The 16624-nt window shown below is 48.3% G+C and overlaps 1 protein-coding gene across 3 annotated transcripts in view; it reads left to right on the top strand.

The window, feature by feature from the left end:
• The first annotated feature begins 496 nt into the window (after positions 1 to 496).
• The window catches only part of Qsox1 (quiescin sulfhydryl oxidase 1), a 39252-nt gene continuing 23124 nt past the window's right edge, over positions 497 to 16624 (top strand). Inside the window, exons 1-2 of one of the 3 annotated variants that reach the window (XM_075988294.1) lie at positions 497 to 850; positions 8617 to 8717. In XM_075988294.1, coding sequence (XP_075844409.1) covers positions 580 to 850; positions 8617 to 8717 — 372 coding nt within the window. In that variant the 5' untranslated portion in view covers positions 497 to 579. The remainder of the gene's footprint in view (positions 851 to 8616; positions 8718 to 16624) is intronic. The other 2 variants (XM_075988292.1, XM_075988293.1) reach the window with 2 other exon arrangements.

The following is a 16624-nucleotide window of genomic DNA, read 5'->3' as shown; positions in this document are numbered from 1 at the left end:
CCGACTGTGGGTAGAAAACCCTCAAGCCAATAGCTCCCTATACTGAATGGCCACTGGCCTCCCGAGGCGAGCGTACTTCTGGCTCCTGTGGGCCTTTGCAATCACAATCTCCTACCTCGTGGCTTTTTTCTCCCACCTACTTCGAATTCCCACTGTCAAAACTGCGTGAGGGACCCCCTGGAACTTTCCAGGAACAAGAAAAACCAGTAACGACCATGCCAACGGACTCCGCTTCCTTTCGATACGGGGGCCGAGAGTGGCCAAACGCCGCCCGGCCCCCGCAGCGACCCCGAGCGGCGCCTGAGGCCCCCAGCACTCGTTTGCAGACCCGGCCGGGGCTTAGACCGCTGTGGGCAAGAGCGGCGGGCGCCGACCTACGCGGAGACTTCGGCTGGCTGGTGGGAGCTCACGCCCCGCCTCTCCTGAGCCCGCGGCCGGCAGGGGCGGCCCGGGAGGCGGCGCCGGCCTCGGGGCGGAGCCTCGTAGCTCCTCCTCGCGGGCGGAGGCCCGAGGTTCGCGGCGGCCTCCGGGACAGACTGGTCACAAACTCGAGCGAGGTGGACGTTCCAGCCGCCTAGGATGTGGAGGTGCGGCCGCCACTCGGGGTCGCCGTCGCAGCTCCTGCTGCTGCTGCTCCAGCCGCTGCTGCTCGCGCTGTCCGGCGCTGGTGCGGCCCAGCTCTCTGTGCTCTACTCGTCCTCAGACCAGCTGACGCTGCTGGATGCGAACACGGTGCGCCAGACCGTGCTCGGCTCCAGCAGCGCCTGGGCCGTGGAGTTCTTCGCCTCCTGGTGTGGCCACTGCATCGCCTTCGCCCCGACGTGGAGGGAGCTAGCCAACGACGTGCGGGGTGAGAAGTGGAGGCCTCCCCCGACCCACCTGGGCAGGTCCCGCGAGCTGTCCCGCTAGCCTGTCCCCCTCCTCTCGCTGCTTCCCTGGCCCATCCCCTCCCCCCAATTTATAGCCTTCAAGTTCTCCTGGGCTCGCAGCCCCCAGTCCTCTGCTCCTGGGTTGTCCTCTGTCAAGTCTGTCTCTTAGCTGTGAGCAGTTTCCTTGTCCCGTGTTCTTTCTTCCCTAGGACTTACTCCAGTCCGGCTTTGTGGCGGTACCCTTCCTTGCGCAGGGACCCCTTCTTGCCAACTTCTCTAGCTGTCGCGATGGCACAGTGCTGGGGAGAAAAGAGCTGACGTTCCTTCTACCGCCCCCATCACCTTTCTCCACCTCCATGGCTAGTTGCATAGCTGCTACACACATTTCCTTTCTCATTCCTGTCTTTGAATTGGATGCTTTCCTGTTTGCCCATTTCCAATCCAGCTGCTGCCTCTAGCTCTTTAGCTTCCTGTCCACATCATTATTAGTCTTTCCCTTGGGTCTGGTCTCGCTTATCCTTAGCCTTTAATCCCACAAAACCAAACTAAACATAGGCCTGTGGTATGGCGTTGGTCCTTGCTCGGTGCTCCAGTCACTGTCCTGGACATTAAGACCATGTTTCTTTGACTCTAAAATAACAATTGTGGGACCCACCGTTCATTTAATTACAGCCTAAGGGGTAGCAGGATTAGAAAAACTACAAAATGCATAGAGATTTTTTTAAGGTGTGTTGTGTTATAGCAATGCTAAAAATATTTAAATACTTAAGACCTAGAGCTGAGGGGATATGGTAATAATGGTGATTATATACTGAGTGCTTAAACAGTAAGCTTAAGGATTCCCTGCTGTAGCAGCATCTGCCTGACCCAAGCTATGGCCGTCTGTGGGGCAGGGGCGGCACAGTGATGGACAGTAACTGGCGTCTGATTTTGCTGCTTCTCTGTGGACTCTTCCCTGGTTTGTGGTGCCAGGCAGGGTAACCATGGATGAGAACTGTAAGCATCTCAGGGAACAGGCATTTCTAGAGATGGGCAAACTGGAACTGCGGTCCCCCTTCTGTGGGGTTGGTGGTTCTTGATAAGTCCAACTGTGTGCAAATAGTGCTTCTGTCTGTCCATGTTAATTCTCAGACTTAGTCTCCCCCTCTTGTGAGCAGCTGGCAAAGCCATTACTGAAGTGGTCACATGGAATGGTGTGGAGTTTTCAAAAACAATTTTTAACAGCACTTACAAGCTTTTCCCCTACCTCCAGTTTATACTTGCCCACATGCCTCTTGGTCCCATCATCCACATGAGCAGCCCTTAACACTATTTTAATGATGTCAACACATCTGGTCAGGGCAGTAGGAAGAAAGAATGTGTGCTGTGGAACTGAAAAGCTGAAGGAAGGTCATGTCGGGACCCAAACACTGTAAAACTCCCCATAGGTTTCTAAGTGGAGTCCATAAGAGCCGTCTAATGGCAGCGCATAGACTCATTCTAGAAGATTCTTGTATTTTAAGTGTGCTGAAAGGAAAGATTAGCTTCCAGCTGACTCACATGTTTGGCCTCTTGTGCCCCGGAGTTTTCCTATGAGTTGCACATACAGGTACATACTGACGTAGCCTGTTTCTGTATGAGAGTTACCATTTCCAAAAGGGGTCTTGCATGGAGAGACAGTCCTTCTCTGAAAGGAAAACCAAAAGCAAACCTTAACTTATGGAAGGAGAAACAGAGACATCAAAGTCTATGGAGATGAATCAGGAGAAAATAAGAGATAGGGGGGGTCTCAATGGAAACTGGAGGTCTCCTCTTTTGGCCATGGGGGTAAGTCGTTGCTTCAGCGAGATTGTATCGGTGAAGGGACGAATCTGGAGTTGACCCTTGACAGTGAGGGGAGTTCCCTGCTGAGAAGCTAGTGCTGGCTTCTGTGTTCTGAGCTGTGTGGCTGTGAGCTGGCAGAGAGCTGCACTCACCACTCTGAGTCATGGCAGGAGCAGACTTCCCTGTGCTGCTACAAGTGTTTTGAACAGGAACAGAGAGAGTAGAAGCTCATGGGAGCTGGGGAGACATTTATAACCCTGACCAGCTGGCTTTAGGATTTACTCTGACTGGACAGGGCTCATTTCTTAGTGAGTTGGATGGGAGGGTCTCTGGGAATCACTGCCTGGGGCAGAGCACTTGTTTCTGGGGGCTTGCTCGCCCCTTTCTGCTCCCGAGCAGATCCTCTTGTCTTACCATATGTTTGAGGAAATGATTGGGTCTAATTGGGACCTTCATTACTATTCCCTGGCTAATCATTCAGCAAATATTTGTTTAATGACAAAACATTGATTGCATAGCAGCTGGGCCAGTGAACTCTACATAGCAGGAAAATGGGCAAACGCATGAAACCGTGTTTGAAAAGACAAGCGTGCTTCACCTATTTCTTATGGGAGGAATTGAAGTGAGGGAACAGTCACAGAAGGACAGCCTAGTTGTTACCCATTTCTCTAATGCCAGCTCTTTGCTAAGAACATTTCATCTTCACCTGAGAAAATAGATTCCTCGTCTCTACATCCTCCATTTGTTTTGGCTCTTGATTATGAAGGCTCAAATTCAAGATAGGGTAGGCCATTGTCTTGAGTCTTTGGCAAGGCACAAGTGTAGGTTAGAGTGAGTGTTTACGGTTTGAGCCCAGAAACAGAAAAATGTGTCCTTTAAAAAATCAGCAGGCAAGTATGGTTATAAAAATGCTGATGGAAGGTTATTTTTCTCCTTAAAGATTTGTTTGTTTTTATTTTTGTGTGTGAGTGTTTCCCTGGCATGTGTGTCTGTGTACCACATGTATAATTGGTGTCTGCGGAGACCGAAAAGGACATTGGGTCCTCTGAGACATAGTATCAGATGATTGTGAGCTGCCATATCAGTGCTGGAAAGCAAACCCAGGCCCTTTGCAAGAACAGCAATGGCTCTTACCTCCTGAGCCATCTCTCCAACCCTTGTGGGTTCTTGCCTTTGTAGTGTCTGACTTCACAGCTTGGGCGGGAGGAGCGGTGACTCCCTGCAGGAGAGCAGCGCATACAGAACTGACGTTTGTAAGGCTCGCAGATTTGGCTTCAGTGAGCATTGCTGGCTTTGAGAGCATGGATGACATCTTGTCCTTGTGTCCCTGTGATGCTTACCACAGAGTGTGGGAGCACACTCATGACAGCCAGTAACCAAAGCCTCGCAGGAGTCCAGATGAGAGCATGAGCAAGGAAACTCTGTTGGAGCTGCAAAGGGCATTGGAGACCAACGGTCCTGGCCTTCCCACCGATGCGGATCTGAGTACCGGAGAGGAGGCATATGGAGCACACATGCATTGGCCAGGAGTTATGAGGGTCATTCTTCTGCCTCTGGGCTCGGTGTTCTTCTTGCACTAAGGAGCTGAGGAGGTGACTCTGTCTGGGACTCCAGAGGACACTTGTGTATGGACACAGCAGAGTTCCCACTGGAGGTTTTCCCCTCACCCACCAATGCAAAATTTGTACCTCTCTTGGCTTCTCTTGCCATCCATCCTTTCTACTCTCCATTTTCCAGTTTACTGTGTTGCTACTAGAGAAATTATTCTGCCCAAGTCGAAATGTAGTGGGGAGTACTTCTCCTCAAGAGCGAGTTGGGGTGTGAGCAACCAAACACCAGAAAGCCTCTCTCACTGACGTCAGAGTACTTGTCTGTCCCACCACATAGCTATGCTGCACCAATGAGACAGCCAGAGAAAGAAAATTTAGTTTAAATATCTTAATTGGCTTTTATTTGTGATTCTAGAATCCTGTAAAGTCCTGATGAGCTGAGTGAGGGTGTGGCCTTACTGACAGAAGGGCTGAGGACAAGAGAACACAGAAGACAAACCAAAAAAATGTATTGGTCATTTCATAATTATTTCCTTGGAAGCTTTAGAGCAGGGGTTCTCACGGTTCCTAATGCTGCAGCCCTTTAATACAGTTCCTCATGGTGTGGTGACCCTCAACCATAAAATTATTTCATGCACTTACTTCATAAGTGTATTTTTACTATTGTTATGAATCATAATATAAATACCTAATATACAGGGTATTTTATATGTGACCCCCAAAGGGTTGGTGACCCACAGGTTGAGAACCACTGCCTTAGACTTCATTATAATGTTGGCTAAAGCTGGTCTTTTGTGGATGTGGCTGTTATCTGTCTCCTGCTCTCTTGGGAGGTCCGATAACTTGGTTCCAACTTAGTAGCTTAGAACTTAAGCATAAGTTGATTCTATCTTGTATGGCTTATTGCCTGCCCCTGGTGCTTTAGCTCAGTCCAAACCAGTGGGCTCCTGGAAATGATATTTAACACATTAGGATCATGAATATCCGGGCATTCAGTATCTAGTGTAAAGTGCGAACCATAACTGTATATGTCATTGTGAAAAACATCCCTGCTGTGGGACATTTCACTCCTTCAGCTAATAGCATTTAAGATACCAGCCCACTTGGGCGTGGTCTCTTATACTGTAAATGCAGCTGTAAAGCGTGCGCTCACCCTCTTTCTCTTTTTTATGAATAATAGAGGGTTATTTATTTAAGGGAAACTTACAGATTACTGTCCTAGATAACAGTCCTCTGCACTGACAGGAATAGAGTCTAGCAGCTGGAAGCCAGAGCCAGGAACAAGAAAGCAAGCACACACTTTACAGCTACATTTACAGTATAAGAAACCACGCCCAAATGGGCTGGTATCTTAAAGGCTGTTGGCTGAAGAACCTCCCACACCACATCCCTTGGTCAGAACTTAACCATCTTATAACTTGCCCCAGCCCCCACCTCCACCACCCGTTGAGATTGATGCTGGTCAGAAGAGGCACTGGTTTCATTTCATAGAGCACAGTTAATCACGGTATAAAGAAAGTAAGGCAAGTTGGTGGCACATGCCTTTAATCTCAGCGCTTGCGAGGCAAGGGCATACAGATCTCTGAGTTAGAGGCCAACTGGTCCACATAGCAAGTTCCAGGTCAGCTAAGGCTACATAGTGAGGCCCTGTCTACAAAGAGGATGTGGGGGGTGTTGCAAAAGCCAACCAACCCAAGCATCATCTTCCCTCTGGTCCTCCACCTCTGATCTACATTGCATCCTTGTCTTCCTGCATCCCTATTGAAAAACCAGTGTAGAAGCTGTCTGTTCTGGTCTGAATACTTTTGAAATTAGCTCCAAGGCTCAAATCCTGGGTTCAGATTTTAGATTCACCACTAATTAGCTTACCATGTCTTAGGCATGGTTATCTGATCTGTTTTATAGTTAAGGAAAGCAGATTTGGAGATAAATGCCTTAGTACTTCCTGATCGGGTTGTTGAGAACACTGAACTAGATAAATTGAGCACACAGTAAACTCACTCCACGTGCTGATAGCACAGTCCTCTAAGTAAGGCTGCAGCCCAGGTTGCTGCCAGTTATTGAGGCTGTTTAACTGGAAGGCACAGCTATTTCTGCTATTTCTGCCGTTTTCTCTTAAGAAGGCTATACTTGAAGCAAGAACATACATATAAGGGTAATGCCCTGACCCTGGTACAGTGGGCAGAGGAACAAGTAAGTCTGTCGAGTCTCCTAGGCTCTCAAGGTAGGAGGCTTCTGAGTCCCTATCTTCATTTGCAGATAAGGGGGCGTGGTGGCCACATCACATGGTGACGGTGGAGTGTGATGATACAGAATGTCCCGTTCTTTCCTCTTCCTATGTGGTATGTACCGATATTTCTTAAGGATAGCTGGGCCTTTCCTGTAAGTCTCTCCAGAACAAAGTTCTTCCCTAGAGGCAGAACAAAAGGGCCTAGTTCAGAGTGTGCCAGATGGCCCTAGAAGATGACCTGTATACCTCACTAGTCCTTGGTCTCCCTCTGGCAGGGACACAGAAAGGACTTAGTGTGCCGTCATCTGTTATTCCATGAGAAACTCTGAACTTGAGCTGGAGGTGACAATTGGTGAGCTCTTCTGTGACCCTTTATCTGTAAAGAAGTGGTTCTTAACCTTTCACTGAGGTCACCAGAAAACACAGACGTTTATATTACTATTTGTAACAGTAGCAAAATTACAGTAATAAAGTAGTAATGAACTAATTTTATGGTTGGGGGTCATCGCCACATGAGGAACTGTATTAAAGGGTTGAAGGCTGAGAACCACTGCTTTGAAGGATGAGTGAATATTGAATGAATTCAGGCATTATCACAGACTTCTTTAACCTCACCTGCTACCTAGACTGTAATAAAACTGAGGCTGGACATAAAGAGAAAGTACCAAGATCAGAGCAGTCATGAGCTGAAAGCTGGTCCCTGGTCTGGGTTGAGTGCCTACTGTGTGCTGGGTAAAGGTTGTTTGACAACAAGGAGTCTAAAAAAACGAAAGACAGAGGTGTACACACCAGTCATTGTGGGTCCGAACTTTGGACACATGAGGCAGCTCTCCTTGGGAGAAAGTAGTAGTCCATTTGAGTCAGATCTGACAGGGGAGTCTGCAGAGAGGGAGTACCTGGAGACATGTGAGCAGCGTGCTGTCAGGGAGGGAGGACACCTTTGGCTTTGCTTTGGAGTAATGCTGAGAGGGAATTAGATATGTGGAAAGAGGCCAGATCTTCTAAGATCCTCAGAACTGCCAAGGAGTATGAGTAGAGGGTGGCACAGTTAGAACCACAGAGAGAAAAGACGAGCTGGCAGCTGGAGAGGCTGGTGATGCAGAACCACATTAGAAGTAAGTTGTATGTGGTTATTCCAAGAGTCCTGTGGGAGATGCAGTACCAGCTCACTGGGTGTGGAGGGTAGCTTAGAAGGGAAATGAGTAAAGAAACCAGATCAGGTGTCCAGGCCACTTCGAGCAGGACAAGGAAGTGATGGCTCGAGGAGGGGAAGATACTCAGGAGGGAGCGTAGACAGGATTTGGAGTCAGGTGAGCAAATCCCTGTGGACAGGCTATTGACTGTTCCTACCAGCAGTAGGGCGAGGCTTGACCCACAGGACTAATCTCTTTAATGCCTCAAAGCTTGGAGGTCTGTGCTATATAATTTGACACTGACCACAGCTTCCCCAAGGTTTATGCGGTCTCATGGATATGTGTTCTGCTCTGTGCTGGAATAGACCCGGCACCCCTGACCTGAGTTAGAGCTCGGGGAGCTGTTAGTATGAATTGATTTTCTGTCAGTTTCTGGTCTGTGCCATTATTTGCTCTGCTAGTTACTTCTCAGGGAGAAGTCGCTAGGTCTGGGGCCTGAAGAGGAAACTTGACCAGTCTTCCTGACTGTTGGTTGCCCTGCGGCTTCCTTTCCTGGGGTTCCTGGATCTCCTGCTTTCTTTCTCCCCACAAATTTCTTTCTGGAATTTGTGCCTCTGTTTTGGGGTAGCTTGCTGGGGAATATAAGCTCCCAAGGTATGTTCTACTTTTGGGAGCTGATCCCCATCCTAGGTGGCTCTTCAGGGACAAACGCAGTACTAGGGCCTTTCCTGGGGGCCACACTCCTTATTTGTCTTTCTTAGCTCCTCCAGCCCCATGCCACACCCACTAAGCACAAAGGGAGCATAGATGCCTTTACCAGGCAACATACCATGCTATTTAACTACATCCTAGGTCTTCTAGGGCCTTTCTCGTGAAGCTCTGCCTAAATGAAGACTGAGGGAACTGTCTCAGAGGTCAGTTTTTGAAGAGAATATGCCCTTCCTCAGAGGAGTTTGGGGGGATTAATGGCTGTGGGGTTTTAGATGGAAGAGCTAGCTTCTCTCACTTACTGGAATTATCTGTCCTTTCAGACTGGAGGCCAGCACTGAATCTTGCTGTCCTGGACTGTGCTGATGAGACCAATAATGATGTCTGCCGAGACTTCAACATTGCTGGCTTCCCAACTGTGAGGGTATGTGACGAAGAGGGGAGCTGGGGATGGCTCCAGCTGAGCAGGTAGTCCCTGCTCTGCATTCCCTGCTACCTCCCTGGGCTTCTGAGCTCCAATGAGCTCTCTGATGCTTCTGGGCCTGAGTCTTTAAAGTCCTGGCTTCTGGAGCACAGTCCACCCTCTGGTGCACTGTTTTAGAGAGAGGCAGAAAAGGAGGGGCTCTTCGTCCTGAGAAAGTCTGTCTTTATGACAGAGATGGCATGTGGGGATGCTAGGGTGGGAAGATTTCTGCGTTGTGTTGTAGTCATCACACAGGCTAGCGAGTGCTGCTAGCTCTCAAGGTCATTTTCAGTTCCCACTCTGACCTCCCACTCTTGGAGGCCTGATCATACTCGACAACCTTTCTGTAGACAGGATCATCCTCTGGGACTATTGTTCTTTATCAAGGAAAAGCTTTGACACAGGAATACGCCAGCCTGGCTTAGGGGATCGCCTCACCCCCATAGTCGAAATGTGCAGTGCTTCATTCAGATGGCAGAGTTTCCAGGGACAGAAGTCACCAACATCCAAGGCATGCGGGTCCTCATACTCCAGCTCTGGAAGTACACATTCTCATGAGCTTTCTGATGATCCTCCGTCAGTGACCACAGGACACCAGTGATTCTTTTAAAAAATAGTTTTTAATATCCAGGTAGTGGTAGCACACACTTTTAATCCCAGTGCTCAGGAGGCAGAGGCAGGTGAATCTCTGAGTTCAAGGTCAGCCTGGTCTACAGAGTGAGTTCCAAGGCATCCAGGACTACACAGAGAAACCCTGTCTCAAAAAAAAACAAAAGAAAAAAATAGTTTTTAATTTTATGTGCCTTGATGTTTGGCCTGCATGTGTGAGGGTGTTGATTCCCTAGAACTGGAGTTAGAGACAGTCTAGACAGTTATAGACAGTTGTGGACTACTGTGTGACTGGGAATTCCAGGGCCTCTGGAAGAGCAGCCAGTGCCCTTAACTTCTGAGCCACCTCTCCAGCCTCCCAACAAGTTAATGTCTGAACAGTTACCATGGTTCTTAAGAGTCCAGAATGATGCAGTTGTAGCAGTTAGGGGAAGGGTCCTCCCAGGGCTCAGCCCCGCCCACAGAATGACAGCTACATAAGCAGTTTCTCTATAACCACTAAGAGTAATCAGGAGATGCCTTTGAAGGCTGAAATGCCGAATATTATCCCTGGGACAATGTATCTCTGACTTCAGGGACCTCAAGTTTCAGTCCAGTCTACAAGTCTGATCACTTAGCAGTTTCATCTGCAGGAGTGCCCATCTCTGACCCCCACTGGACTCAGAGGCTCCCCACCCCAGAGTCATCACTTCCTAAATGGTTACCACTTAAAATCAGGACCCAGGCCATGTTCTCAGACCAGGTTGCTTTGAGGAACAGTGTGGCAAAACAGTGTCTACTGCCACATCCCCCAGGATGCTCTTAGCAGTCACCCCTCTAAGTAGAAAGTCTCTGTGGCAAGGACATTGCTTGTCCTTTTCTCCAGGATGTGTAACAAGGTATTTTAGTGGGGATGCTCTGTGCAGACCCAGAGTGAGTGATACTAAGTGGGAAGCTGTGGGAACCCCAGTGCAGCAGCTGAAGCCATCATCCATAGTGAGCCCTGAACCCTGGGGGTTAGCTACTGTATAGCTCACAGGGAGACCATTCAGGACATGAGTTGGGGTTCAGTAGGCCCTGACACCTGGAGCTTTCTGTTCAGCCAGGGAGCGGCCAGATATAGGGTGTGAGGAGGAGGCCAGGTAGGTGCAGGTTCAGAGGCTCCTCAGCACCTACTGAAGTCACGCAGTACACGCAGCCTGGATGCCTCAAGTGACTAATCACCTTACCTGCCCAGCTGACTGTGGGAGAGCCTGGGAGGGACCTTACCTAGTCCTTCTGGCTTTCCTTTATTTCCAGACCGGTAGCACCTGACTGGGCCAGTTCAGTAGACAGCTGTCCATTTCCTAAGCTCTTGTCTGGCCTCCCTTGGCACGGCTTTGCTTCCCTGAGGAACCTGCTGCTTAGTTTCATCTGAGGAGAAGCATCCAGTGCTCTGTCCTTAGCGCTCTAGAAGATGGCCAGGTGGTTCGCGCTGTTGCTGGGCCTCTGCTGCAATACTCTAAGCAGTGCCTTTTAGATGACCTCTTTAAATGACTACTGTGACCTGCACTAAGAAATGTGCATTTCCACTTTGGGTATATACACAAGGACGTGTGCTCAACCATGTTCATAGCAGCCTTGTTTGTCATAGCCAGAACCTGGAAACAATCTAAATGTCCCTCTGCCAAAGAATAGGTAAGAAAAATGTGGTACATTTGGAGTACTACACAGCAGAAAAAAATAATGACATCTTGAAATTTGCAAGCAAATGGATGGAGCTAGAAAACATCATATTGAGTGAGGTAACTCAGACCCAGAAAGACAAATATCATATGTACTCACTCATAAATGGCTTTAGAAATAAAACAAAGAAAACCAGCTTACAATTCAGAACCCCAGGGAACCTAGACAACAGTGAGGACCCTAAGAGAGACATGCAAAGATCTGATGCACATGGGAAGTAGAAAAAGACAAGATCTCCTGAGGAAATTGGGAGCATGGGGACCATGGGAGAGGGCTGAAGGGGAGGAGAGCAGAGAAAAATATATAGCTCAATAAAATCAATTTAAAAAAGTGTGTATTTTACATTGTGATCCTAAATTTGGTTTGTGTTAACTATTGGTAAAGTAAAAGTTTAATGATATTTTTTGTTTCACTTAAAAAAAAAAAACACATGACTGTCTCTCGCTAAAGTGACTACTTTCCAGCTCACTGCTAGGTTGTTTCTAGCGTGTTTTAAATCAGTACTCACACGTTTCAGATCTCAGTCTTGCTATGAAAACCTAAAGTGCCAGGCTCCCTAAAAAGCAGAACACATTTGAAAAGTCAGCCTTCCAGCCAGATGGCACTACTGCCCTAACTACTGCCCTCCCAGGGCCAGGCCCTGTCTTTGCTCACTGCCCTTACAGGTTGTGAGAGCCCGAGGTGAGGACCACGGTGGGACACGCCATTCTAGTGCGTGACATGGGTCAGTGCTCTTTTTCTCTGCCTCTGGCCCTTGCCAATGAGCACACGTTGGTCTCCCAGTGGTCCAGCCAGTTTAGAAAGTTCCTAGCCCTGAAGGCCAGGATCTTGCTCCGTCAGGTCCCCATTAGGCCAGAGTAGAAGAAAAGAAAGGCGCAGGGGGGAGGGAGGTGAGTTTGCAGTGGGTTTGGGCTGAACAAGCAGTAGGCCAGAGCAATGCCCCTCGTTAGGTGGTGAAGGCCTACTTAGTGGTCTCTGAAAAGATCACCAATGCAGATGCAAACTCACTGTTCCACTGCTCACTGTGTGTGGCAAAGGAAGTCACTTAAAGGCTCGACCAGAGTCTCAGATTTCCTGTCTGTAAAAATGGGTGAACACTGTCTATTAATAAGATCGCCAAGTATAAGAAAGGCCTTACTTGTGGAAGTGCCCAGGTACTGGCATTTTGTGGGGCTTGGTAAGTGTTAGTTTTCTTCTTGTTTCTTGTCCCCTGGATCTAATGGTAGTTTCTGTGTGGTGGGTGTATCCTAGGCACAGAGTAGCTTGGGCAGGGAAGGTGAGAAATGGCCCCCTCTTATGGGCAGAGCTGTGTGGCATGTTGCACAGAGGCTCATGTTCAGGGGTGAAGTAGGGCAAGGGAAGTAGGACCCCAAGAATGGCAGGTCTTTGAAGGCCAGACAGAGTATGGAGCGCTGTGGAGTGCAGAGTCTGGGCTGTTGCTTTACAGAACTCTTACTAGAAGCCTGTAGGCAGACGGTGAGTTTTCAGGAGGAGAGAGGGAATTCAGGTCTCCCACCTCCGCTGTCTGTCATCCAGCCATCCTCTACACTGATCTTTCACAGCACAGAAGCTAAGAAGCTAAGGCAATAGGTTTTCTGAGCTCAGAATAAAATACTTGTAGACTTGATTATGTTTCTGAAAACTGGTCCTATATGCTTGACTCCAGGGCCATCACCAGTCTTCCTGGAACTCTGTTTAGCTGTTGTCTTGTATTGTGCTAACAGTTGTCATGCTATTGTGGAAAGACCATAGCAGCAAGTCTAGGGAGACAGAAGTGCCTTTCTGTCTCAGGGCTGGAGAGATGCCTCAATGATTAAAAGCCTTGTTGCTTTTACAGAGGACCCGGGTTCAGCTTATCAGTTCCAATACCCTTTTCTGACTAATGCAAGTGCCAAACAGATGCATGGTATATATACATACATGCGGGAAAACACACATACGCATAACATAAATCGAGGCGGGGGGGGGGGGACCCTGAACAAATGAACTGCTGCCTGTTGTCATCTTTTCAGGGGTAATTGACCTCAGTAGGCACACACCTCCAGTGGCTGACTTAACAAGGATGTATTTTCCTAAGAGGACAAAAATGTGCCCTGACTAGATTTCCACTTGAGCTTTCGAGATGATGAAAGGGCTATGGCTGCTGGACTGGACAGCTAAGATGCTAGACACTATACCAGGCACAGTGGGGCTTGCAGTGATGTATAAGCTGTTAGCACTACCCAAGTCAGGCAGGTGGGTGGTGCCTTAGTCACTGTTCTGTTGCTCTGAAGAGACACTATGACCAGGCAACTCTTACAGAGATTTAACTGGGCCTTGCTTACAGTTTCAGAGGACTAGTTCATCATCATCATGGTGGCATGTAGGCAGGCACACTGCTGGGAAAGTAGTTGAGGGCTACGTCTTGCTCTGCAGCCAGTGGGAGGTGAGGAGACAGACACTGGGCCTGGCATGGGCTTTTGAAACCTCAAAGCCCATCCCCACCTCCTCACCCACCTCCCCCATCCCCATGACAACAAGGCCACACTTTCTAATCCTTCTCAAATAATGTCAGTCTCTGTTGACTAAGCATTCATACATATGAGCCTGTGGAAGCCATTCTTATTCAAACCACCACAGTGAGTTACTAGACCTAAGTTCAGGTTGAAGGTCATTGTGGTGAAGTGTTTGGCATGGTGGAAGGTCAGTTTGGGTTCAAATCTGGAAAGAAATGCCTTAAATGTATTGAGTTTGGATCTTACTCATAGCCCATGTAGATGTATGGCAATGGGAAGAGGAATCCCATAATTATTCCTTAGAGAAGGAAACAGTGGCAAGGAGGAAGACAATTGAATATAAGATTGAGAGGGTCTCTCTCTCTCTCTCTCTCTCTCTCTCTCTCTCTCTCTCTCTCTCTCTGTGTGTGTGTGTGTGTGTGTGTGTGTGTGTGTGTGTGTGTGTACTTTCAGGAGTCAGTTCTCTCCTACCATGTAGATTCTGGGATTGAACTTGGGCAGTCAAAGTTGGCTGTGAGCTCCTTTGCCTATTGAGCCACCTCGCTGGCTGAGGATTGACATCTCTGACTCATGAAGAGAAAGCAAACAGGGACTAATGTAATAGATCAGGAACTAAGTTTTCACTTATTGGCCCTGGTCTAGACAAGGTGAGAGGTTTTGTTGGCAGGTGACAATGCTGTTGAAGAGGTATCCCCAAGGCAGAGGCACAGAACTCGCCAGATGACTAGATGGATGGGGGTTGTAGGGAAGGGACATGCTAGTTTGGGAAGCAGGGAGGAGTACTGATTGCTGGGCAAGATAAAACACAGGTGCAGAAGTAGGTTGGTGTGTGGGTAGGGGTGCCTTGACACCTCTGTGGAGTTTACCAGGAGGAACCAGAAGTCTAGGACAGGTAAGGACCTGAGACACAGGCTCAGATAGTCAGTCAGCTGAGCAAAGTGAACTACTTGGCAGTAGAGAAACAGCAGCTTTGTTCTCAATTCTTCCATTCATTCATTTGAAAGTATAAACTGAGCCCGTCTTCCTGATGGGGCCTTTGAGGGCTTTTTAAATGAAGAATGACATGATTTGATGTGTGGCAGCAGGAGAAAGACTAAGAGAAGCTGGTGGACATGACAGTGACCCGGGAGAGCAGCCAAGGGCAAAGTTAGGGCAACAACCAGGGAGGGTGGCAACATGAAAAAGAGAGGAGGGGGAAGGAAGAAGGGAGGGAGAAAAGAAGAAGGAAGGAAGACAGGAAAGAGATAGTTTCAAGAAAATGTGCATTGGAAACAAAGCGAGGCAGGGAGGTGGGAAGCAGCGAACAGGCAGTGCCTGGGGTGCTTGGGACCGGCTAGGGAGAGTCACCACACAGCTTTCCTGAGTGATTTCAGCTGAGTGGTGGGCTCTGAGGAGTGGGGAGAGATTTGGGGAGCAGAAGAGATTTGGCAGTGCAGGGGAACAGGAAATGCAGTGACTGGAGAAAGAAGGAAGGCCTGCCTGTTGTCCCGCCCTTCTTCCCTTCTGTGCTACAGTTTGCATGAGCCTTCTTAAGATCTCTTTATAGCCTAGGAGAGGAGCTGGTAGAGAAAGGGTGTAATGAGAAAGACATTAGAGGTGTGGGGGCCGCTTTCTCAGAGGATAATACTGTCCTGAAGGTGGATAGGAAGCTTCTGAATGCTGAGAAGGCCACGTGGTCATGGCACAGAACTTCCTTTGTGGCAGGGGCCTCCTGAGTCACTCTTGGTTTCAACTCAGAGTTCCTGTGCTAGATTAGAACCTTGAAATTTAGGGCGAAAGAGATGCCTTTTGTTAGATGGCAGGGAGAATGCCACCTCCTTTTTTTTTAAAGATTTATTTATTATGTATACAATGTTCTACCTTCCTGTGTCCTTGCAGGCCAGAAGTTGGCACTAGATTTTATTACAGGTGGTTATGAGCCACCATGTGGTTGCTAGGAATTGAACTCAGGACCTCTGGAAGAACAATCAGTGCTCTTAACCACTGAGCCATCTCTCCAGCCCTGCCACCTCCTTTTAAGACAAGTATTTGCCCAGACTTAGGCGGCCTGATGGCTGATGAAGGAAAGGTACCATGTTCTGCAGAGCTGAATATGACTGCCATAGCTCTGAGAAAGCTCCCCATTGAAGGCTGGTCCATGGCTTGGGAGGTCTAGAAGGAAGCTGAAGTGTGTCTTGTCAGCGCAGAAGTGAGTGTGTGCAGCTGCAGGACCACACCGAGCAAACCACCCTGCGGTGTCACATTTGTCCTTCTCTGAGAAGCAACGCTTATCCATAAAGATTCTAATGTGTGTTATAAACTAGATTTCATGTCACAGAAACTCAGGAAATTTGTGATTATTTTACCAGTATTAGAATAATAATCTTACTAGATCAAGATTTGTTCAGTAAGTGTCAAGAACATGGGTGTACTGTGTCATACGGAGATGGGTTGTTTTCACTTGTGAATAAAGTATTGCATTTGTATTTCGAAAAGAGAACGGAGTAGAGAGCAGGAGCAAAGGCAGTGAGGTCACAGGAAGCCGGCAAAGATGGGGGGGGTCGCTGGTTTCTGCAGTCTCTTACTCGTGTGAATTTTCCCTTCCTGCCTACCCATGAATGGAACAGACCAGTCCTAGCTGGTCAGTGTTTCCTGGTGCTAAAAGGGTGTGTATATAGAAGGGAATGATGGTGGTGGAATTGACATTTACTGAGTCCATTATTAGATGTACTAGTTACTGTACCTTAATTACTTTAGCTTTTATGTTATTGAATCTTATAACAATTCTAGGCTGGTGCTGTCATTCTCATTTTAAAGATCAGAATACTAAGGTTTAGAGAAGCTAAAGGGTTTCCCAAGGCCATACAGCAAGAACATAGCAGAGCCAGGTCTTGAACCCTATGGCTGCAGCTAACCACCTGCTTCAGATAAGACTGAGGTTTGAGGTCCTCATGAAGGAGCCTTCAGGCTCTTCTGCAGATAGCTGAGTATCTTGCAGGACAACCAAAGTCTCCCTCAGATAGGAGGACATAGGCAAGAGCCCTGCAGCCATCTTGCCCCTTGGGCAGAAGCCCAGGTTGT

This window comes from Microtus pennsylvanicus, chromosome 10, assembly GCF_037038515.1.
Source record: "Microtus pennsylvanicus isolate mMicPen1 chromosome 10, mMicPen1.hap1, whole genome shotgun sequence".
Lineage (NCBI taxonomy): Eukaryota > Metazoa > Chordata > Mammalia > Rodentia > Cricetidae > Microtus > Microtus pennsylvanicus.
The sequence above is the reverse complement of the archived record's forward strand: the minus strand, read 5'-3'. Positions and strand labels throughout refer to the sequence as shown.